This window comes from Pogona vitticeps, chromosome 3 (assembly GCF_051106095.1).
Source record: "Pogona vitticeps strain Pit_001003342236 chromosome 3, PviZW2.1, whole genome shotgun sequence".
NCBI lineage: Eukaryota > Metazoa > Chordata > Lepidosauria > Squamata > Agamidae > Pogona > Pogona vitticeps.
Window position 1 is genome coordinate 260,730,013 of NC_135785.1, and position 24,600 is coordinate 260,754,612.

The 24,600-nt window shown below is 45.2% G+C and overlaps 2 protein-coding genes across 2 annotated transcripts in view; both read right to left on the minus strand.

Annotated features, from left to right (window-relative positions):
- Positions 1–24,600, minus strand: part of CAPN5 (calpain 5) — a 76,928-nt gene that overhangs the window by 16,162 nt on the left and 36,166 nt on the right. Inside the window, exons 3-5 of the mRNA XM_072993465.2 lie at positions 23,284–23,415; positions 1,732–1,940; positions 456–648 (exon numbers count right to left, since the gene is read on the minus strand). Coding sequence (XP_072849566.2) covers positions 456–648; positions 1,732–1,940; positions 23,284–23,415 — 534 coding nt within the window. The remainder of the gene's footprint in view (positions 1–455; positions 649–1,731; positions 1,941–23,283; positions 23,416–24,600) is intronic.
- Positions 9,161–10,314, minus strand: OMP (olfactory marker protein). Its single transcript, XM_020777845.3, has one exon. It carries the CDS (start codon positions 10,200–10,202, stop codon positions 9,621–9,623), a length of 582 nt encoding a protein of 193 aa, XP_020633504.3. The 5' UTR covers positions 10,203–10,314; the 3' UTR covers positions 9,161–9,620.

The window sequence follows — 24,600 nt, forward strand, 5'->3', positions numbered from 1 at the left end:
ATCAACGCGGGTTTGCGTCTTCGCCCTGCCCCCTTCTCCACAGCTCGTGATTTATTCCTCTTGCATACAGTTGATTGCTCCTCACTTATTGACCAATTTGCTTAACGACCTGGTCGTAGGTATGGAACTCGGTTGTTAAATGAGGAGTGCCTGGATTTCTTGGATTTTTTCTTTTAATATTTTCAGACGGTGGATAAGTCAATCCGTGGATACCGATTCTGCGGATAAGGGGATCCGACTTTATAGGATGTCTTTATCAGAAGATTTGGGGGATTAAGACCTTTTAAAGGAGCCGGTGATGGGGAAGCTCCGGGCCATATATGCCTGGCCTGTGGTCTCTAGGGTTTCCTTGTCTTTTACCGAGATCAAGGTGCCAATCGTGACTCTTTTAACCCATGCATGCACCCACCCACGCCCCTGCTGCAACGGTATAGCAACACCTGCGGGTTTCTTACTTTGATGGAGCAGCTGATGAGGCCCCCCCGATTATGGACTTTGAGAACCCGCTCAAAGAGGAGGTTCCGTTTGGCTTCGTCCTCGGCGTAGCCGCCCTCGACCAGATCGATGGGTTCCGAGACACCGCCGGTGAAATCCACCAAGGCATCGCCCGTGTTGCCTCCGTCTAAGGCTTCGTAGCATCCTGAGAGTCTAAAAAGAATGGGGCGAAACAGATGCGGTTATTACAGATGGAGCCGGAACAGCCAATATACCCTCTAGCTAAGGGTAGGGTGCGATGCCTTCTCTAACAGAGGAAGAAAGCGTGCCATGAAGCCAATATTCTGAGTCTCGATCTGCATCCTAGTAGAGACACCCTTCAGTTTTGCAGGTGAGTGTCAATAGGCCTGCAGGTAATCGAGAAAGCTGCAGAGAAAGAGATTCAGCAAGCTCAGGGGAAGAAGGAAACTGAAAGTTTTGCAGAAATACAAATGACCAATGGTAGGGAAAATTAAGAGGCTATACTACCCTCCCAATAGATTAATGAATCTTTAGCATATTCAGCAGATACAGAATGACGAGGGTCTGTGGGTTGGGGGGAAAAACAGGATGGGGGAGCAAATGGAACAGGGTGTCCCTCCAAATGTGCAGGGCTGAACTCTGGCTAGCTGGAAAAGTGAACAGAAGCCTCTCACGCTGCAACTGTTTGTTGCAGTTCACACTTATTTACTGCAAAGGGCTTTGTGCCACTTTATAAAGTATGTCCACAAAACATATGCCTGTCTGTAACGTATGAGTGGTTATGAGGAGCTCATCCCATAACGGACGGATGGATAAGCATGATCAGCAGATTAATTGACTTTTTTTCTCTGGTCATGGACAGCCTCAGTATTTTCCCTGAGGGTTTTATTTTATTCTATTTCATTTCTATCCCGTCTTTCTCCCGGTTATATGGGACTCAAGCCACTCTAAATCCAAGAGTTTAGAGCCAAGTGCTTACCATCTCCCCAATGAAACCCTGGAAAATGGATTTCAGCAGGAGGGGGAGTGATCCCTAATAGCCAGAGAGCTCTGAAGCCGGAGTGGGTGGCCATGGGACCCCCATCTTCATGGGCCGCCCCGATTCCTTCAAAGGATTCTTCTCGAATTTAGCTCCAGGTTTGGAAAAAAGAGAGATTCTTGCAGACTTGAACTAGGTCATCATCATCATCATCATCCTAGAACTGCAGAGCTTACTTTAAGGGAGAACCCACAACATGCCACCGTGCTGGTCTCACACCCGGCAAGTCTACTCACTTGGCATAGGCTTTCTCTACCAGGGCGCACCATAACTCATTCTTCGAGTTTGAGTGGCAGTAGATGAGCTGGTTGTGGAGGGTGGGCAGGCGGTCGTCAATCACCACGTCCACCCACTCCCCAAATCGCCAGAACTGGAAATGGAAAATGCCCGCATAGTTTTCCGGCTTCTCCGCAGACCACTCTTGCTCCTTCCAGTCTGGGATGACCTGCAACAGGAAACGGGAAAAGAAAAAACTGCATCAGTCACCACCGCAACGCGGCCAAATTATTAATATATATATTTTTTAAACTACATAGTAGGACCCCCTGATCCCATGGGATTGGTATCCATGGATTCATTGATCTACTGTCTGAAAATATTAAAAGAAAAATCCTAGAAATATGCAGATGAAGTTAACAGAACTGGCCACTAGGGGGAATCCAAGAGATCACGCTATATGTATAGTGTTCATTATTAAAATGGCATTCAGTATAATCCACGATTTTTAGAATCCGGGGACAGGCCTTGGAACAAATCCCTAGCAGATACAGGGGCCTGATCAAGTTCTTTGAGAGTTCCTGTTCAATGGTTTGAAGAATAAAAACAGTGAAATATTTTAACCAGGGGAAAATAAGTTACAAGATCAGGGTGGACGGATGGAGGGGGATAAAGAAGGGGGGGCAGACACACTGGTTTCTAAACATACATATACATTTAGTATATATTTTACTTTATCTATAGGCTGCCTTTCTCTACATTAGGCAATCACAATCAGTTAAAACAACACCATAATCATAATCAAAAACACCATGAGAAATATTAAAAAATATTTAGCACACAACAATATCAAAAACCATCATTAAAAATAATTTTTTTAAAAAATAATTAATTTTCTGAATTTGATACATGGAGCATTCCTAAAACCTCCACTTAAGAAAATTAGACATAAGACATAAGACATAGACATAAGAAATTTATTTGTCATTGCGCTCACAAGTGGGTGCAACGAAATGAGGTGCTCTTCCCCAAGGTAAAACTGGACAACACTACAAAAAAAAAAGTTAAAATATACACAACTTTCACCATCCAAATATAGATACCCCGTTTTCTCTCAGCAATTAAAAAGTCCACCAAAAACTTATGGCCCCGCATTTAAACTCAATACTGCACTTGGGTAAAAACTGTTCTTGAATCTGCTTGTCCTTGCTTTCAATACCCTGAATCTCCTTCCTGATGGTAATAGTTTAAAGAGCTGATATCCCGGATGAGAGGAGTCTTTCAGTATGTTAGATATCTTCCTCTTACATCTGTTCTCATACAATTCTTCCAAAGAGGGGAGTGAACAGCCAATGATGTTTTGGGCCGTCTTGATCACCCCTTGAATTGCCTTTTTCTCTGCCACTGTGCAGCTCGTGAACCATACACAGAGACAGTAGGATAATATGCTCTCAATCGAACTCCGATAGAAGGTGATTAACAAACTCTCAGTCAATTGTTGCTTTCTAAGAATCCTTAGAAAATACAACCGTTGTTGTGCCTTCCTGATTAACGCAGCGGTGTTAATAATAATAATAATAATACTAACAAAATTAGCTAAAGTTTGCCTAAAAAAGAAAGGTTTTTGCTTGCGGGCAGAAGGATAAGAGAGAAGAAACCAATGTGTTTTCTTGGCCATTCCACAACATGGGAGCAGCCACCGAAAAAGTCCACAGAAAATCTGTCCGTCCGTCCGTCTGTCCGTCCGTCCATCCATCCATCCATCCATCCATCCATCCATTCTCACCTCATGTGAAAAAAATGAAGAGTCACAGGGCTTCTGCTGGTCGCAGTGGGAGTAGACCTACTGCCTCAATAGGATTTACATGAGTACGACTTCCCATCCAGCAGTTGAGTCAATGGGTTTACTCGTAGCTGGCACGAATGATAGGATAGTAGCCCAGGAAGAGTACCAGGGTGTACAGTCAAGACCAGCCCTAGAGCAGCTGTCTCGGGTGGACACTCATATCCCACCATCCTTCCTGAGCTGAAGGTTTCAGCATAAACATATGTGGCATCCACATGTAGGATGGAAACACATTTTTGGAGAAATGACGGCTGTCATTCAAAATAGCAAGAACAGTCAATACTTCAATGAACTCTCAAGGCAAACTGGACAGAAAACAAGGCTAACCACAATGATATATCACCACTGACCACATGGATGATACACGAGGGACTACAGCCATCCTTTATTTTAATAAAATGCCTTTTAATGCTCGGCCTTATAAATCACAAAACGACAACAGAGATGTTTTTGTTTATGAGTAGCAGGGATGGAACACGGGGGCTGCGTTCTCCCCTCCTCCCGTTCTCTCTCCTCTCAAAAATCTGAGACCGATCACACTCAAGGCTATCTGAAGAACAGTGTCTCCCCACCACGGTCCTTAAGATGTTCAGCGGAGGCCCTCCTCTCTGGCCCCATGGCCATGCCGAGAATGTTTGGTGGGACACGAGATGGAGCCTTCTCAGTGGCAGCTCCCGGGTTGTGACGATGCTCTCCCTCGGGAGAAACGGCTGGTCCCCTCCCTGCTCTCCTTCCACCCGACAGGTGAAGACCCACCTTTTCAGGCAGGCTTTTAGCAATCACAATAGAGTCCCCAAACAGTGGTTTTCCGCCGGGTGTGTTTTTAAAGTTTTTAATGATTTTGAGAAGAGATGGGCACAAACCACTTTCCTGCCCCGCCTCCTCTGTGCGCCGCCTCTGAGTGGGTGCCCGCTAGAGGAGGCAGGGCTTCAAAATGTGAAACACCCCCATTCGGCCACTCAACGAACTGGCACGAACTGCTGGATCGGGGATTCCTGCCCCGTCTATTTTTGATCATTCAGTGTATTTGGAATTGCTATTCGTGTGTCATTGTTTTAAAGGTACAATCCATTGCGGTTTTAATTTAATTTTTTTTTTAACAGGGTCAGCTGCCTTGAGTATTTCCCCATCAGGAGAAAGATGGCCTATAAAGGAGTCAAACAAATAAATAAATAAAGCCAACTTTGCTCTTGGCCACTGCCAGATGTAATATAGCAAAGATCATCTTGAAATGTCTCCAACGTTCTCCTTTTTCCCCCCCCCCCAGATAAAAGCTACTCAGAAATCAGGAATGGCTTTCCTGCGGTCTTTGGAAAAGGGCAAACTCATCTGTCAGATAACCCTGAAAGTCCATTAGCGGCTGACTCATCATAAAGGCAGATAAAATATATTCACTCAGTGCAACAGAGTGGCATATAAAATACAAAATCATCTAATATTTATCCCCTTCTTTGCCTCCAAGAGCCATATATTAGTAAAAGGGGTCAAAGAGGGTTACATCCCGCCTCCAGACAAAGTCAAACAGAACTATTAAGATTTGCTTTTCTCAGTCTGCAAGCCCTCAAGTAAAGGGAGAGAGGCCCATTTTCCTCTCAAATGAAGAGTTTCCACAGACAGCCTCTCGTAAGATGTAGAAAAGTCGGGATTTTAACAAGACCCACCTGAGTCAGTCTTTAAAAAGGGAATAAACCAAGCCCTGGTTTTAAATGCTTTTTTTTAAAAAAAAACAAGATCAAACTTGGAAAGTTTCCATTTTTAAAAACGACTGGATGACCCATAGGATCCTTTCCAGATTTGAGGTTCACAGATTAACAGAACAGCTGGATAGCTGAGTGGTTTAGGAGAGAGGCTGGGAGTTCGAATCCCACCCCCCTGGGGCCTCCATGACAGGGGCCGGACTCGATGGCCCCTTGCAGGTCTTGCAGTTCAAAATGATTATTGTGATTATCCGACGATTTGCTAAAAATGTGTTTATAGACACTATTAATTCTTTTTTTTTTTCCTGGATGAAAGTTGGAGGGAAGGAGAGATGAATATAATCTGGGGACATGATTCTCCTGAAAAACAAAACATGGGGCCAAAATCTGTTCTCCCCCTCCCGTGCAAAAATGCCCCCCCAAACCAGAAATTATCTGTGTCAGGAGCTGTTACAGCCTCTGGTGGGCTGCAGACCGTGCTATAAATGAACAGATTGAGTCTTTCTCTAAAAGTCTCTGTCCTAAGTGGTGCCTAGCCCTGACCTGCAAAAATCTCCTGTACCTAAAGCGAGACACCACATGGAACTGGTAAGACTCACTGAAAAAGACAATAAGGTTAGGAAAAGTCGAAGGCAGCAGGAAAGGAGGAAGACCAAATATGAGACGGATCGGCTCCCCTGAGGAAGAAAGCTTTGCAAGAGCTGAACGGGGCTGTTAATAGGCTCTTTTGGAGGTCACTCATTCATAGAGTCGCTATAAATCTGAAGTGACTTGACGGACAGGAAACAACAACAAGGAAATGAAGGGTATTTTACTGTCCAGGGAGTTGTTGCTGGAGTTTTTTACAACCTCGCATGCTGCTGGACGACACGGTTCTTGGCCAGCCTTCCCCCCAACTTGGGGCCTTCCAGGTTCCGACTTCCCAAAATTCTTCACCTCCCCCTCTGACTGCATTTTATACCATAATAATAATGATACCACTCTGATGGCAGAAAGTGAGGAGGAATTAAGGAAGCTTGTAATGAGGGTGAAAGAGGAGAGTGCAAAAAACGGTTTAAAGCTCAACATCAAAAAAACTAAGATCATGGCCACTGGTCCCATCACCTCCTGGCAAATAGAAGGGGAAGATATGGAGGTAGTGACAGATTTTACTTTTTTGGGCTCCATGATAACTGCAGATGGAGACAGCAGCCATGAAATTAAAAGACGCCTTCTTCTTGGGAGGAAAGCGATGACAAACCTCGACAGCATCTTAAAAAGCAGAGACCTCACCTTGCCGACAAAGGTCTGCATAGTCAAAGCGATGGTTTTTCCTGTACTGATGTATGGAAGTGAGAGCTGGACCATAAAGAAGGCTGACCGCCGAAGAATTGATGCTTTTGAACTGTGGTGCTGGAGGAGGCTCTTGAGAATCCCCTGGACTGCAAGGAGAACAAACCTATCAATTCTAAAGGAAATCAACCCTGAGTGCTCACTGGAAGAACAGATCCTGAAGCTGAGGCTCCAGTACTTTGGCCATCTAATGAGAAGAGAAGACTCCCTGGAAAAGACCTTGATGTTGGGAAAGTGTGAGGGCAGGAGGAGAAGAGGATGACAGAGGACGAGATGGATGGACAAGGTCATTGAAGCGACCAACATGAATTTGACCCAACTCCGGGAGGGAGTGGAAGACAGGAGGGCCTGGCGTGCTCTGATCCATGGGGTCATGAAGAGTCGGACACGACTAAATGACTAAACAACAACAATAATTTTTTTTAAAAATCACAAGGACCATTTCAATTTTTTTCTGCTTTTAATTTTTTTTATTATAACACTTTTTATACAGAAGACACTTTAGCTTTAAGAGTGCAGGGGGTCACCCTCGTTTTTACGTCCCTTGACAGAGGAAGACGATTTTAAGCCCGAAGCGCCAAAAGTGGGTGGTAACAAAAGGGACACAACGCGGTGCGCTAAGGAGTAGCGGTTACTACAGAAGGTACAGCGGAAACCAGGCCACATCAGTGGAAAATTACAGCGTTATGCCTGAGCCACCTTCAGGTTATGTGGGAGGCCATGGCCATAAGACCGGCAGTTTCCAACCTTGGGTCACATCCAGATGTTTTCTTGGACTGCAGCTACCAAAAGCGCTAACCCACACAGCTGGTGGTGAAGGCTTGTGGGAATTGCAGTCCAAAAATACCAGGGTCACTCCAGGCTGGGAACCACTGTGAGAGATACTGGTACCGACAACCAGCTTCAGAGCACAAGATCTGCAGAATTTTTGCTTGCCGGACGGAGGGTTTCCCAGGAATCAGGGGCCGCTGGCTCCTGAACCTCCCTAACACAGCTGTTTTTGCATGCAGTGAAGGCCAGCTCAAAAGGTTGAACCTTTAATCCCTCAAAAGGTTCTGGAGAACTTTGTCACAGTTTGGACGAAAACCCGGAGTGGATTCACACCCTCCCAAGGATTCATTGCCACCCACCCATAGTGTGCAGACACAAATATGGGCAGACACCAAGGTGCACAGGTGCGTGGAGATAAAGCAGCATTAGGACCAAGGGTGCGTACAATGTAGTCAGCTGGTGGGTGCTTCTGTAGCTATGGATTAGCAATGCAGTGAATCCAGGATTCCTGGGGTCAAAGCTGTGGGACATTCCGAATGATAGAGATAATGATTTCATATTCCCCACCACCACCATTTCACTCCAAGCTTAATTGTGATCCTCACAGGATCTTTGCCATGGAAATCCTAAAAATAATAACCGTACACCATCAAATCAATTCTGACTTATGGTAACCCATTTCGGGTAGAGAACATACAGAAGCAGTTTGGCATTTCCTTCTTTTGAGATGTGACGGCAAGAGGAGAAGGGGACGACAGAGGAGGAGATGGTTGGACAGTGTCATCGAAGCGACCAGCATGACTTTGACCCAACTCCGGGGGTCACTGGAAGACAGGAGGGCCTGGAGTGCTCTGGTCCATGATTATTAATTGCTGTAAATTGTGGTTAAATTGTTTTATATGTCAATTGTTTTTGCTTTGATTGTTGTGAGCCGCCCAGAGTAGACCAAGTCTAGATGGCCAGCATATATGCCGCCCATCTAGACTTGGTCTACTCTGGGCGGCTCACAACAATTAAAGTAAAAACAATAGATAAACACAGATAATTTATTTATAAATAAATAAATAAATAAATAAATATATACAGTATATATATACAGTGTGTGTGTATGTGTGTGTGTATACACACACAGAGTGTATATATATACATACATATACATACACACACACACTATACACACACACTAGATAGATAGACAGACCGACCGACCGACCGACCGACCGATCGATCGATCGATCGATCGATAGATAGATAGATAGATAGATAGATAGATAGATAGATAGATAGATAGATAGATAGATAGATAGATAGATAGATAGATAGATAGATAAAAAAACCTTAGATTAACATGCACACCTGGGGGAAGTTTTTTCTTTATCTGAAGGTGGGAAAATACTAACTGGGTTGGAACAAAGGGAGGAGAACAAAGCAGGAATGGATTTGATTCTGCGACCTGAGTTCAAATTCAACCCCATCAACAGAGACCCAAAGGAAAGCAAATTGTGTCCAATCCTCAGTTCCCAATATACTAAACCTCTTTTACAAAGATGGTGTGTGTGGGGAGGGCAAGGGATTCAGGTAAAAGAGCCCCTCAAGCCTAATCTTTGCTTTGCTTTCTAATTTAATGGTTAACAAAATATCTCCATGTTTCCTTTGGCATTCATAAGGATTAGACGCTTGCTTTGAAAAGGCAAACAGACATTTAAATCCTTAAGGTCCCAGGAAAAGGTATCACAGAGAATGGATTCCATGCTCATCGCTGAGTAAACAACCAGGCTCCTGTTGTAAAGCATCGGGTGGGAGAGATAAGGTTCCCTCGGTTTGTTGCATTTCTTTACATCCAGCCACGCTGCGTAGGCTTCTGGGGTTGTCGGAGGATCTTGTCCACAGGAAAGGAATGGCTCTTCTCTTTCACCAGGATGTTGGTCACAGAGGAAGTGTTGCCCGTTGCCTTTCAGAATTCTCCGGATGGCTGCAATTAAGCACAGCTAAAATCGCAAGTCTGCCTCCTAAGCTAAACAAAGATTCAGCCTTCCCGGTTCTCTGACATTGGGGAGACTTCGCCTTCATGGAAGCAGCTCTTAAAATGAGGCCAGGCGTCTAATTTCGGAAGGACGAGGGAGACTGGAATCCATCCTACATCAGGTACGGCTTCTAAAGCACCAAACCCTACCCCAAGAAGCAGGACCCGCAGAGCTGAAAAGCGGAAGACAAAAGCTGCCAACATAGGTGGACTGCCATGGAAATCAGGATGGGTCCCACGTCAGACTGTGAACACCACCGAGCACTTCAGGTGCGCCGGATCCAGGCCGTCCGCATAGACCAGGAGAAAATACATCACCTTCCGGATCCTGGCTAACTCTGCCAGCCGTTCTCCAAACTCCAGGGCATCGGCTTCATTGCATTCCACTTCTTCGGAGCCTGGCTTCTTCCAGAAGACGCCCACGGGCTCCAGCAGCTGCCTCCGCATGAGGTTTGTGAGATCCGGCGTCCAGTGCTGAGAGGTGCCGATGACCGTCACCTTACCCGGTTTCCCCAGGGCGACGTGCCAGCGCAGGAACCGGAGACCCCGCTGGCGGGCGAAGTCTACCCGGTAGACAAACTCATTGGGCTGCAGAAGCTTTTCGCCCTCTTGGGCTTTCTCGTTCTTCTGCTGGAGGCTCTGCGCCCGCAGCCTCATGCACCGGGTCAGCGGAACGTCCTGCACCAAAGGGAGCTCCAGCTCGGAGGCCCCCGAAGCCATGACGAGGCTCAGACCAGCAGAGAAGTCAAGCCTCTCTGGGCAGCCGGCCGGAACAGAGCGGGGAAAAAAAACAGTTTCAAATTCGCTCTCTTTCTCCCCCATCCTCTCTTCCTGTCCCAGCAATGCTAGGCAACCCAGGCTGGTGACGTGGAAGGCCTTTGGGGGGGGGGGTGGTGTCTTTTTCCTCTGGGTGCCCTCCTCTCATTTACAGGGAAGAAAAGTGTCGGATAATCTATAGGGATGTACTCTCTGCAGTCAATGCTCCTGACAACCTGCCTGACAACGGTGCCAGGGCAACGCAACACACACACACACACACACACACACACACACACACACACACACACACACACACACACACACACACACACACACACACACACACACGGCACTCTCCGTGGGTTGCAAACGAGGCCTCTGATCTGCAGGGAGTCTATTTCTGATGTATGTGCAAGTGTGCCTCAAAAGCCGGCCCTTTGGGAAGCCGTGGCAGTTGTGGGTATGGGCTGCGAGGGATGAGAGAAGGACATTTCCCCCCCCTTTTTTTTTAAATCCCCAACTGCAACAGAACCTATGATCCACCAAAACACACATCGCCAACCCTTTTACGCTAGCTGCTTTCCTGCACTTCCGCTGTCTGATCTTGCTGTTTCCTTCTCTGGTGAATTTCAAAAACTGGAAGCTCCTTGCAGGCAGGGACCTGTGAGTTCACTCTGTAAACACATCATGGTTATGGCCGTGGCAAACGAGAGGTTGAGAATGGCTGCTCTGGATCTTGCCGGTCTCCATCCGCCCTGACCCCTAGACCTCGCTGACAGGACTACAAGCCCCATCAGCTCCTAATCAGCGACTGGTTCTCCACCCTTGTTACCAAGGCACCTCAAACGTTCTGGAGGCATTTGGTTAGCCACTATGGCAAAGAGGAGGCTAAACTAGTTGGCCTTTTTTTGGTTTGTTAAGTTACAATAAGAATAATAATCTTAAAATGGCAGAGCTGGAAGGGGCCCGATGGATCATCACGTCCAGCCGCCGCCAAGGAGACGCAGCGGGGAATCGAACTCCCAGCCCTCTGGCTCCGCAGCCGAGCTCTCCAGCAGATTCTCAAAAAGTTCACAGAATTATTCTAATCCACGGGACAGTTTGGTGGGTTATCGCTCCCATATTTCTTAGCTGCTTTTTCACAACTGCCTGGAAATAATATTCCATTGTACTCATTTTTGTGTTGTATTTTCAGATTTTTCAAAAAAAACAACTACAAATTTTCACTATGTATTTTTTTTTAAATAATTGCTCAGGCCCTCGGGCACTTAACTCAAAGATATAATAAATCATTTTAAAAATCTGTTTGAAATTTAAAGTTTACAAATTAATTGCTTTAAGTTTGCAGGTTCCAAATAAGGAATCATAACAACAAAATAAGTTCCAAGGAATTTTCCCTAGGCCCCATTTACTCCTGCTAGGGTTGCTGCCATGCTGTTTACTTCAACCTCTTCGCTGGCTAAAAGCCACTGGAAACAATGCCCAAATCAACCCAGGTTTTTTTAAAAAAGAATTTACAAATGCATGCAATTACCCTGAGGAGCAAAGCCCTTTCTGACATAGGAAACACACAGACCCGGGAGAGACACTCCTTTGTATCAAGAAAACACACTGAAGGATGAGCGAGGAAAATGAGCGAAGGCGGAAAAGAGGTTAAGTGAACAAAACATACAACGACAATGTAGTTAGCATGCCATTCGTAATCCTAAAGATGACACAATGTGTTTTCCTTGTTGAAAACTTTGACTTTTATTGTTTTATCAAAGTTTTTACATGGAAGCTAAACCTGTGAAGTTTTTAAAGCTCATTCAGTTTATTTGACCGGAATTGGTCCTCTTTTTCTAAAACGGCAGTGCTTGATTGTACACTTGTACTATGAGAGACAGACTTGTACACTACAACTCCCATAATCCTGCAACCCACATGGGGGCAGTCATCTGAGAAAGTTAACTTTTCTCAGCGCTTGAAGCTACAGTGGTGAAGTTCAGCTTCCTAGCTTTCTCATAGGAAAATACTCCCCTCCGCACATCTCCTGCATGACTCCTTTCTCCGGATCCCATCCCTTTCCACCTGTTCAAAGAATACTTTTTTTCTGTTTATAAGACTATACTTTTGTCTGTAAGCTTTAGGCTAAAAATTGAGGGTCATCTTCGGAAGTAAGCTGAGGAGAGAACAAAAACAAGTGGAGGGGAAAGCAGGGATCAAAGCGATCCTGCAGCGCTTTGATCCCTGTTTCTCTACACTTGCTAAGCCCCACTTATTTTTCTTAATTTTGGATTAGAAAAATGGGGGGGGCGTCTTATACATGGGGGCGTCTTATACATGGGAAAATATGGTAATCATCATCATGTCCCATTAAATCAATTCTGACTTATGGCAATGCTTTCCAGGGTTTTCAATGTAGAGAAGTGGCTTTCTATGCTCCCTCTAAGCGGCGCACGCAAGCTCCGTCGGTTGCTACCCGTTTAGTTCTGGTTGTATCTGAAACCCTGCACACCTGCACATGGGACAAGGCAGAAAATCAGAGGGAATGTTGGACTGGTTTCCTATTCCCTTCTTCTTCTGGGGGCACCCAAGACTGTGCAGTTGGCCCAAGGCCACCCAGGCTGGTTCTACTCTCAGGAGGCACCGTGAGAATTCACACTCCTATCCTCTGGCACCCCAGTCAGAGACCTAAACCCCTCAGCTACCCAGGCAAAGTAAACAAGCTCCCCTTGTACACATCTTGAGCTAAGCCTTTGGAAAATTAGCAGGGAACAAACAAACGAAGACGTACAGGCTGAGAGATAATGAGGCTCCCCGGGGGGGACTCCTCTTCCGCTTAAAAGGAGACTCTCAGGAGCAGAACGGAAGGCAGGTTGCAAAATGCTTCCCCGGCAAGTTCAGTTGTCCTTACGTCACCGTGTGGTGCATTGGTCCTGCCTTGGAAATTTGGAGAGAGCTTAGAAAAGCTATATATATATTTTTAGACATCTCCTCTCAGAGGCTCACAGGCAATCCAACCTGGGGAAATCTGGGAATTGCAGTCCAAAGTATCTTTTTTCAAACCTCTGGACTCTGAATAATGCCGGTTCAAGGCATCTGGTGGATAAGCTGTTCTCTCTAAGCTTGGCCTTCCTCACAAGACCGGGGTTGAAAAGAAAATGGGGAGAAGGAAAAGAGTCACGCGTGCTGCCTCGAGCTTGCTGATAAAAATCACAGGTTATTAATGTGAACAAGCAATGTTTTGTTGTTGTTGTTTAGTCGTCCGGATCTTCGTGACCCCATGGACCAGAGCACGCCAGGCCCTCTAGTCTCCCACTGCGTCCCGTAGCTGGGTTAAATTCATGTTGGTCGCTTTGATGACCCTGTCCATCCATCTCGTCCTCTGTCGTCCCCTTCTCCTCTTGCCTTCACACTTTCCCAACATCAGGGTCTTTTCCAAGGAGTCTTCTCTTCTCATGAGACAGCCAAAGTATTGGAGCCTCAGCTTCAGGATCTGTCCTTCCAAGGAGCACTCAGGGTTGATTTCCTTCAGAATGGATAGGTTTGTTCTCCTTGCAGTCCAGGGGACTCTCAAGAGTCTCTCTTCCAGCACCACAATTCAAAGGCATCAATTCAATTACAACAATTAACATTAGTGTCAAATAAAGATGGAAGAAGGGGAATCGGGTTTGCCCTCACAGACTACTGGAATAGAAATGGGGTGGGGGTGGGGGGTTACACAGTGTTCCTTAAGTAACCTTACTTAAGAATTGCCAGGTCTCTGGCCACTGGCCAGAGCCTCAGAGGATTGCTTTTCTCCTCCGAATATCTGAGACACGTCTCGGAGAGAATAGCATAAAAGGATGACCAATTAGCTTTTTGCAAGCAAGGCGGCTTTAAATCCAGGACACTCATCATGCCAGCATCAGAGCCCTGATGCTGGATGGCCATGAAACCTCTTGTCACATTTCATTCAGATCTTGAGCCCATTCACGGCATTGCCTTCATCGTCTCCTCACCTAGAATCAATGAAACATCAGTGGCATCCTTCAGTCTCGAGAGACGATGGTCACCAGCTCTGCATGGAGGACTCGGGAAAGTGTCTAGCACGGCTGAGAAGGCCAATTCGAGAGTGACCCCATCCCTTCCACAGTAAAAACAAATACAATCTGCCCTAGAATCAGCTGGCCCAGAAATGATTCTCCACCTTTGCCTTCCCAGATTCTGTGACATCACAAGGATTTCCCCATGATATCGCAAGACCCCACCCCCTGGTCTCATGTCTAGGCCCTGGCATGCAGCGGTCCTATACAATGCTTCCTCCATCAGATCATAATAACCACACACTAACATACAAGGCATCTCTGTACTGAATCGCTCAGGGTTGCTCCTAGCCGGTGGAACTCCCTGACAAGGGAAATTAGCCTGGTCCCCCCCTCCCCCGATGTCTTTCTGCCAGCAGGCAAATACTTTTCTAATTGGGCAAGATTTAGGCAATGCACTGGCTGCGACAGAAGGCTTAGGTAACTGACCGGGGAGCCAGAGGTTGGGAGTTCAATTCCCCACTATAGCTCCAGGGAGAAGAACCAGCCTGGGTAGCCTCGGGGAAGCTGCACGGTCCCAGAAGGGAATGGGAAACCATTTCTGAGTACCCTCTACCTTGAAACCCCTGAAAAGGGTCGCCAGAAATTGGAATCAACTGGACGCCACACAATACACGCATGCATTTAAAAAGAATAAGCACCAAAGTTCTTCCAAACTGTTTTTCATTCTGTTATGTCATACTATGATAAATTAATTTAATTGTTTTTTAGTTTGCAGCTTATTGTGATTTCATCTGCACCTGGTTTAAATCTTGTTGTATGCTGGCTTGAGTCCCAGTTCTGGGATAAAGGCCAGTGAGAAACCAAATAAATAAATAAAACACACTGGCGGCAGCAGCTACTCTGCATGGTTTTAAGCAGACGGCAATCTTCCCAAGCCCTGTTTGCTAAGATTTTCAACTCCCCAAATAATTTTTACCCGGAACTCCTGTCCACCTATGTGAAGACAAAGCTGTTTTATAACAGGTAAAACCCTCCATCAAACTGGCCCGTGACACCTACGCTAAACAGTGGCAGCTTTCTGAAATAATCTTAACCAGTGATGTGGCTTTTTTCCCCTGCTACCTAAATATCTTTTCCTTAAAAAATAAAAAAGCCAGTTAAAAGAAGCAGATCCTTTTAAAAGAGAATGGGGAGTTTTTTTTTACCGAGTCCTAATTTAAAGCCTCTCGCTGTGAGATGACTCAGGATCCATCATTTTGAAAAAGCAATGAAGTCTCTAGTCCTTTTTGTTACAGGAAAGATGAGTGTGCAGAAAATGAAGCCAGGATTTCTGGCTCATCAGAGTCTAGGCACTAGGCAACTACCTGCTGGCCTGCATGTTTTATTAAAAACTGCATTTTAAAATTAAATTATAAAGGTTTAAATTTGGGTGGTCCCTCGTCCCCTTTCACATGTGCCCCCACAATTCTGCACCTTCACAAATCCTCTGGTTATGGGTGTGGTTTTTGCCACGTCCTCAGAGCATGTACAGAGTTCATACAGGCCATTGGATCCTAAGAAATCAAATTTGTGGGTAGACAGAAATTCAGGCAGTCTCCACCAGAGGGCAGCATCTGCCATTAGCGGCCATCTCTTGAGCCAGCATTCTGCTTGCTAATGACTCAGCTTTTTAATTGAGTGGTTCAATATATAAAACAAAAAGACAGGACATTAAGTATTTTATGTATATAGAAATATATTTAACATAAATAAATACATATATGCATTGCATAGTTTCTCTGATTCACAATCTCTCCGTAAAACAGGATTACTCAAACAGTTATTTAGTTTTTAAAATATTTTTAATGACACCAGTAGACTCGAGTTCTTTTTAAGGAGAAAGGCGGGATAAAAATATTTTAAATAAATAAATTGAAAAAAAATATCTTTAGAAGCCATTTACTCTTGCTACATGTTACTGTGATTAGCAAGTGATCTGTTGTTGCTACTTATCGCAATATTTGAAAAGCAGCCTGCTGGTTTCCTCTGTTTTTGTCCAATCAGAAAAAAATGGTAGAAACGAAAGAGAATGTGTGTCCCCCCCCCCAAAAAAAACCTATTAAATTGCCTTTTAAAATAACTTTGGAGAGTAATTTGCAATAGTATTCATTACAGTAGCTCCATTCCCATTTGTTACGTCACATTTGAAATGTGCGGCTTTGTGCAAGACAGTAACGCACGACAAAGTCAACGACACTATTTATAAATCATGCTGACCAAGCTCTACAAAGTATCATCCGCTTTTGATTTTGTATTTTCCCTTTTCTCTAGGAGTGACGTGAGATTTAACAGAGGAAAACTCAGCTTCCTGAGTGGATTCCTACAGTTTTATTTTATTTATTTATTTATTTATTTATTTATTTATTTATTTATTTATTTATTTATTTATTTATTTATTTATTTATTTATTTATTTATTCATTTATTCATTTATTTAATTATTTAATTATTTAATTTATTAATTTAATTTAATTTAATTTATACCCCGCCTATCTGCCCCACCGGACCACTCTAGGCGGCTTCCAAATATAAAATCAAATAATAAAACATAGACAAATACATAATAATCAAACAAGAACAGCAGCAAAAATAAAAAGGAAAAGTAAGAAAAAATCAAGAGTTGGCTGGAGGGAAGGCCTGAATAAACAGCCATGTTTTTAATTGGGTTTTAAAGGTGCCCAGCGTGGGGGCTGCGCGAATCGCCAGAGGGAGATTGTTCCAGAGGCGAGGAGCCACCGCCGAGAAGGCCCGGTTTCGTGTCTTCTTCTTCCGGGCCTCTCTCGGCGTCAGGCTCCTTAGCCTCACCTCCTGACTCACGCGGGTGATCCGGGTAGACCTTGGTGGGAGCAGGCGTTCCGCCAAATATCGAGGACCTAAACCGTTTAGGGCCTTATAAGTAGGCATTAAAACTTTGAAGTCGACACGGAAACAGATGGGCAGCCAATGCAATGCGGCCAGCGTTGCAGCAGCTACAGCGGGTGAAGCTGGCTAGATCGCTTGGTGGTGAATAGAGCCAGCCTGGGTAGCCTTGGGCCAGCTGCACACTGTCCCAGGGCACCCCTAGTGGAAAGGAGTGGTAATACACTTCTGAGTCTTCTGTACTCAGTTAAAATCACCGTAAGTCAGAGGTCTCAAACTCAATTTACCTGGGGGCCACTGGAGGCAGAGTCTGGGTGAGGCTGGGCCGCATCAGATTTTCCGCCAAGCAGAGCAAGAGCCCGAGGAAGCCACCCAGGAGTTTCCTTAGCCCGGCTGGGGCTCCGAGGAGGAGGAGGAGTGTGTGAGCCCTTGTCACTGGCCACGGCCCCCTCCGGCTCCTTCTTCACTACCACCACCAGCAGCAAGATGAAGAAGCAGAGAAGGCGACCGCCTAGCCGGGGAGGGGGAGGGCACAACATAAATTTTTTTTAAAACCGCTCAAAGAATCAGTTTGCCAAAGGAGAAAAACCCCCATCTGTACCCATGAAATTAAACAGAACAGGGCGCCCCCCACAGGTGCTTGCAGGCACACGCACACACAGGCACACACACAAAGAGGTCCAGCAACCTTCCTCTGAGGGCCCCCTCAAAAAAAGGCGCATGCAGCAGCTACCCCCACAACGACAGAGGACCAAACTTTGCAAGGTGAGCCCAGGCAGCCTCCAAAGCTGAGGCAGCTGAAGCATGAGGAGGAGGAGGAAGCACCACCGGATGCTGAGGCGGCCGCTGGCTGGGCTGGTGCTAGGGGTGCCGAGAGAGAAAGAGCCAGAGCGCTGCTTCCCTGGAAGAGGTGGTGGCGGCAGCTGCTGTTGGCGGCTTGGAGGCACTTTTCGAGGACGGGACGGGAGCGAGCTCCACTCTCAGGCATCGCTTGGCGGCAGCTCGGGGAAAAGGGCTGGCAGCGCGCCTCGCTCGGTGGCTCTCCTCCTAGACAGCGCCTCTTGCACCCTCTATCCAGTGCAGGCTGCCAGCCAGCAGACAGGCGGGCTGGCTGGCAAGCTGCAGTTCCGGATGGAGAGTAAAAGAGGCGCTGTCTTGGGAGAGAACCGGCGAGCAAGGTGAGGCTTTTTTTTTTACTCTTGACAGCAGAGGGCGCTTGGATGCTTCGGGGGCAGGCAAGGTGGGGGCCGCAATCTATCACCTGTCGGGCCGCAAATGGCCCCCGGGCCGCATGTTTGAGACCCCTGCCGTAGGTTAAAATCAATGGCATCCCATTATTATTATTCTGAAGGCCAAGGTAAAGGTAAAGATTCCCCTTGACATTTAGTCCAGTCGTGTCTGATTCTAGGGCGTGGTGCTCATCCCCATTTCCAAGCCATAGATTGAGTGTTATGTCCGTAAGACAGTTTCTGTGGTCACATGGCCAGTGCGACTAGACACGGAACTCCGTGACCTTCCCACCGTGGTGGTACCTATTTTATTTACTTGCATTTTTACATGCTTTTGAACGGCTAGGTTGGCAGGAGCTGGGACAAGCGACGGAAGCTCCCTCCGTCGCATGGATTTGATCTTACGATAATGGGTCTTCCAACCTTGCAGCCCAGAGGCTTCTGCGGTTTAACCTGCAGCGCCACCATGTCCCCATTAGGCCAAGGGAGAGATCAAATCAGAATTATGAAAGAAAGCTTCCTTGCTTTCCCTCTCTACTGCTTTCTTTATTAAAACACCCTTCCATCAAACTTCCATTCCTGCCCCCCTCGCTCCAAGGAAAGAACACAGGGCGTTCTCAGTATGGGGTTAAAGTGTTTGTTTTTTGTTTTGTTTATCACAGTTTTTTTTTGCAGGATTATAGATATCTTTGAAATGACATTTCTTTCAATCTTCACGGCTGTCTGCACATCTGTTTTAAAATCTGATGTGTTCAGGTTTTAGGGTTTGCTGCTTTGCAAATTTATGATTCTTTTCTGCTATCCCTTTGCTATGTTTTTCCCCATTTACTGTACTGAATTCCAACACACACTGTTTTCTGTATCAGTAAGATCCTACGGCGACCACGCACAAGTCTGCCTGTATCGCCCACATTGCAAATAGCATCTTTAGTTGAGGATGTACAGTATGTGCACACAATTTTCAACTGGAGAATAACACAGATAAACAGTTGACTTCCCATCCCATCTAAAGGCAACTTTCCCACTCCAAGGATGCAATTATCATTATTTTTTAATAAAAAGCAGGAGAACAACCCTGTCAGATCTCGGTACATCGTGCTTTCCCCATTGGCCCACAGTATTCAGAATGGAGCATAGCTTTGGAAGCTGGCCATGCTCCCTGGGGATTCTGGAAGTTGTATTCATAAAAAACCGACTTGCAGGGATGATGGCAGATGATGGCAAGTCCTTGGGTCCCAAGTCCCAAGTGCAAGACTGAGGTCTTCAGCATCAAGTTCTGAATCCTAAGCCCCAAGTCTGAGTCCTCATCAAAAAAATTAATTAATCAATCAATCAATCAATCAATCATTCCCACTCTTCTAGACATATGTCTACTCAAAGAGGCTCACTATAAAATTATTCATAAAAACTATTAAAACAACCATTTACATTGACAATATTAGCATTAATCAAGATGGAAAACATGAAACAAAAGATTAAGTAGAAAGTCAAAGTCAAGTATTGACAGGAGTTAAAGCCTGCTGAAAGAGTCAAGTCCTTAAAAACTTTAAAAAGTAAAAAGAGAGAGGTAGGTCGGATCAAGTCCAAATCACTGGGGGAAAAAATGCAAGTTGAATTTGAATCGAGTCGCTAGGCTTAAGTCTGACTTGACAGCCTGTCCCGCGAAGCGTGTCCCCATCGGTGGGAAATTCTCCAACTTTCCCGCAGAGGTCCGTCGCTTGAGATCTAGGATCTGTACGGTCCATGAGGATGATGATGTAACACATGGCAGCTGTTCTGACTAACTAGTTCATCCTCCATGATGGTGCTGAATCCCTCTTAAAGCCTTGAAGTTCACAACCGGGATGTGACAAATTCTCACCAAGACAGCCTGCCCAGAAACCACAGAAGCTCTCGAGACGTCTCGCCTCAAGCGTGAGAATCAAGCAAAGAGTTCTCACATTAGGTTTCCACTATTTGCATGAAAACCTTGCATTTTATCAAAGGGCAAAACCAAGCAAACACACATGCTTATGGTAAGCTGGTTGATTGATCAAAAAGACCCAACTAACCCATCTGAGGCTTCTGATGTTTTTTTAAAGTCCAGGCAAATAGTCCATGTGTAATTTGTTCAGAAGTCACTGTTGCAAAGGCAGAAAAATTCTTACCAATATAACAGGATCCCCATATCTGCAGGGGAATCAGTTCCAACTCCCCCCCCCCCGAGGCTGAAAAAGACGAATTACAGCAAACAGTATAATAGCAAATGTTATAGACAACATGGTCTCTTGCTCCCTCTCATGGTCAGTTCTGGTAATGACAACATGAAAACCTATTTCTGTAGTGAACACTATACCTACCATGGCCTGTGACTCCCTCTAGTGGAGAGGTCTGGTAACATCACCCTTAAAGTATATATTTCTAAGATTTTTCTTTTAATATTTTTGGACCACGGAGAAAGGGGTTCCACTGTATTGGCAGAAAATATATCACTGTCTTGCAGGCAGGCTTTTTGGGGAGGACAGTTTGTCATTCTCTCTCTCCCCATCTCACATATGTATGCAAGAGCAGGAAGAATTTACATCACTTTACACCCTACCTCAAAAGACCTGCAGAGACTTAATTTAATGGTGAAGCTGAAGTTTTCTGTGAGCATTTCTCCCACGAGCATATACAGCAGCCGGCTACCCCTAATGTTCTGCAAATCAGCCGGCCTTGAAAATTCATCATCTGATGCTTATCGCCGGCTACAGGAAAGCCGTGTTTATAGAGTACATTAAAACAATGAGATTAGTCCATCTACATGTGTGCACATGAATCAGCGTGCACCCACTCGGCACCTACTTGACTTCCCTATTCATTCAGAAAGAGGCTGGTTAGCCAGGAGGGAAAGCCAGGTGCCAAGATAAAACTCAAGTGATTCAGACAGATCCTGCAGGGAACGAGCCGAGAGGAAATGCCGGCATGGGCTCCACAGGAGCAAAAGTGAAAGTGGAAATACAGGAACAGCAGGAGATGGGATCATAACTCACTTTCCTTTTTTTAAAAAAGACATTTAAGGGAAGCACAGTGATAAATCAGATTTAACTATGACTGGGGATGGCTTGGTGCATCAACCATTTCAGCTACAACTTCAGACCCTGATTATAAGACTTCTCTAGATACCATGAACAGTCTTGTGGCATCTTAAAGGCTAACAGGTTTTACCGAGCATAAGCTGCTGTGGATCAGACAAAGCGGCCTCTGATTCATGGACGCTTATGCCAAACAATGCCTGCTTGCCTTTAAGATGTTATCAAACTCTGGGTGGTAACGTTGACTCAGCCAACCCCTCCGTCCGCAGAAATCTCAATAAAACAACTACTGCCTCCTCAAATGTTGTAGTAGTAGTAGTAGGCATCTGTCTCGAGAGATGATGGTAATGTGCTCTGTATGGAGGACTTGGAACAGCGTCTAGTGTGGCTGAGAAGGCCAATTCGAGAGTGACCGTCCCTTCCACCCTGAAGACAAACACCATCTGTCCCCTGTCCAGCTCCCTGGTTTTGCTGCTTTCGGGACTGCCTCTTGGCCTCGGCCTGCTGGACAAGGGTCTCTTCAAATTGGGAGAGGCCGAGATACACCGCCTGCCTCCAGGCTGAACGCTCAGAGGTCAAGGTTTCCCCTCTGTGGAGGTCCTTTAGATCCCGCTTGCAGATCTCCTTGTATCGCAGCAATGGTCTCCTTCTGGGGCGATTTCCCTGTACTCATTCTCCATACAGAGAAAACCTTTATTTTTTCACATACACTCTCTTAGCGTCCTTTCTCATTCTCTCCTCTAAATCCACTCCGTAATTATTCATTTGTTGAAGCCGCTTTCCCCTCTGCATTGGTTTATTCTGTATTCCTTTGTCATGTGCTGGGTTTGGAAGCACAATGCGCAATGTTTGCAGGAATAACAGTGAAAATAAAATTTAGGTGAGATCTTGGTCAAGCTAAATTCTGCATTCAGTTATGCAATGTGTATTCATTCGGACTATGGAGTAAATATAAGTTAACTTAAATTGGTCAGCATATTTTTCCAGCAAGAAAAATCAACTGCCAACAAGTTTCTAGAACTGAATTTTCTACATTAAAAAAACTGATGGGATGGCAAATTCAAAATAATTTAGCAAATTCTGGAGGTAGCAAATGCGGAGACTTAAAACCTGCACTCCAAATGAAAGGTGAAGAAATTGAAGGTGCGTTAGGTTTCTTTTCTTCTTAAAAAAACAATAATAGAGAGGAGGAGGAGCATTTGAGCAAAAGATTAATGGAATAAAAGACTAGAAGAAAGGTGGGATCAGAAAACTATAAAAAGTGCACAGGTCCTGTTTTGACACGTACACCAAACAACATTTGTTAGCATTTTGAAGCATCACGAGATCTTTTCCTTTTTCAAACTCTGTTTTTCTGCCCTGTAACATTTTCCTAGCATGGGGACCCTTTCAACAGTTCTACAGTTTCCATTGTGAGGCCTAGGGGATAATTTTCAAGAAAAGATCTGTGGGAGATCATCTTCCACAAGATGGTCAACTGGCACTTTCTCCTACCTGGATCACAATGGCTTGCAAGTAGCTGAAAACGCAGCATGCTACCTAGAAACTATACACTCCTGGGAGGAAGGGATCTGTAATTCCCTATACGAGCCACTAGGGGAAGGAATGGATCTGTAATTCCCTATAAGAGCCACTAGGGGGAGGAAGGGATCTGTAATTCCCTATAAGAGCCAGTAGGGGGAGGAAGGGATCTATAATTCCTTATATGCTCCACTAGGGGGAGGAAGAGATCTGTAATTCCCTATAAGAGCCACTAGAGGGAGGAAGGGATCTGTAATTCCCTATATGAGCCACTAGAGGGAGGAAGGGATCTGTAATTCTCTAAAAGAGCCACTAGGGGGAGGAAGGGATCTGTAATTCCTTATATGCTCCACTAGGGGGAGGAAGGGATCTGTAATTCCATATAAGAGCCACTAGGAGGCGGAAAGGATCTATAATTTCCACCAATTCATTACCTTTTGCCAGAGGGACTCCCTGGACGCCAGGGAGGAGCAAGCCGCCACGAACCAGCAGTTCCCCACCTGCCCCTGGTGCAAATCGTGGCAGCTGATGCCATCCACAAAGAGGTGGGGGTCATCGCAGATCTCCTGCAGGGAGAGAGGAAACAGTAAATCACCCAGTGAGCATAATCATGGGAGGTAAGGCAGGTGGGGTGGGGGCATCCAAATACGACATATTTTGGAAACAAAGGCATTCTTAGCATCTTTCCTCTTGGCTTTCCTTAGGATGATTATGAACAGCCCTGGCGTACCAGAAGGATGCTACACAACGAACCAGAACACATAAAATAAGCAAACGTAATTTGCTAGTTCAATTAAAAAAACAGAGACAGTCGGACACAAAATAATCTGCCCCTTATACTGCCAAGACAAAAGCTTTGTGGACAATTTGGGTCTTGGTCTCCAGGGAAACTTGACGATATTTTCTAATTCCTTCATTGTTGCCCTTCCGAGTTAACCATCTCCTTCTGATTTCTTGGCTCCAGTCCCCCTTTGGTCTGATGATCGAACCAAGCTATACAAAATCTTTTAACTATTGTATTTTGCAAGAATAAAACTTATTTTATTTTGTAGCAATATTTTTTCTTTCTTTCTTTCCAACTCTGGGCGTTTTACAACGTTAGGACATAATATAACATAATCAACAGCAATATAAAAAACAGCGAACGTAAGAACTATAGAATTAAATCACGTACACAACCGACACAATATTAACCAAAAAAAATTTAAAATAGTATAAAGGCAAGGCGGTGGAACTGATCATATACAGTATAAACATGGAAACCACTTCTGTGTTAAGATGTCAGAAGGTCTTGGAAGGCCTGTCTGAAAAGCAACATTTTCAACAATGGCTTAAAAATTTCCAGGGAAGGGGCAAGGCAAATTTCTAGCGGGAGATTATTCCAAAGCTGGGGAGAGATCGGGTCTTCTCTTTCCGGGCCTCTCTCGGGGTCAAGATTCTCAACCTCCCAGGCCTAAGAAGATTGTGTAGGGCGAGCAAATCTCATTGGAAAGAGGCATTTTGTTACAGTAGTCATTTTGTTTTGTCAGCAGGAATCCTAAATTGCAATTAAATATATTATTTTATTAGCGATGACAAACCTAGACAGCATCTTAAAACACAGAGACATCACCTTGCCGACAAAGGTCTGCATAGTCAAAGCGATGGTTTTTCCTGTAGTGATGTATGGAAGTGAGAGTTTGGACCATAAAGAAAGCAGCCCGCCGAAGAATGGATGCTTTTGAACTGTGGTGCTGGAGGAGACTCTTGAG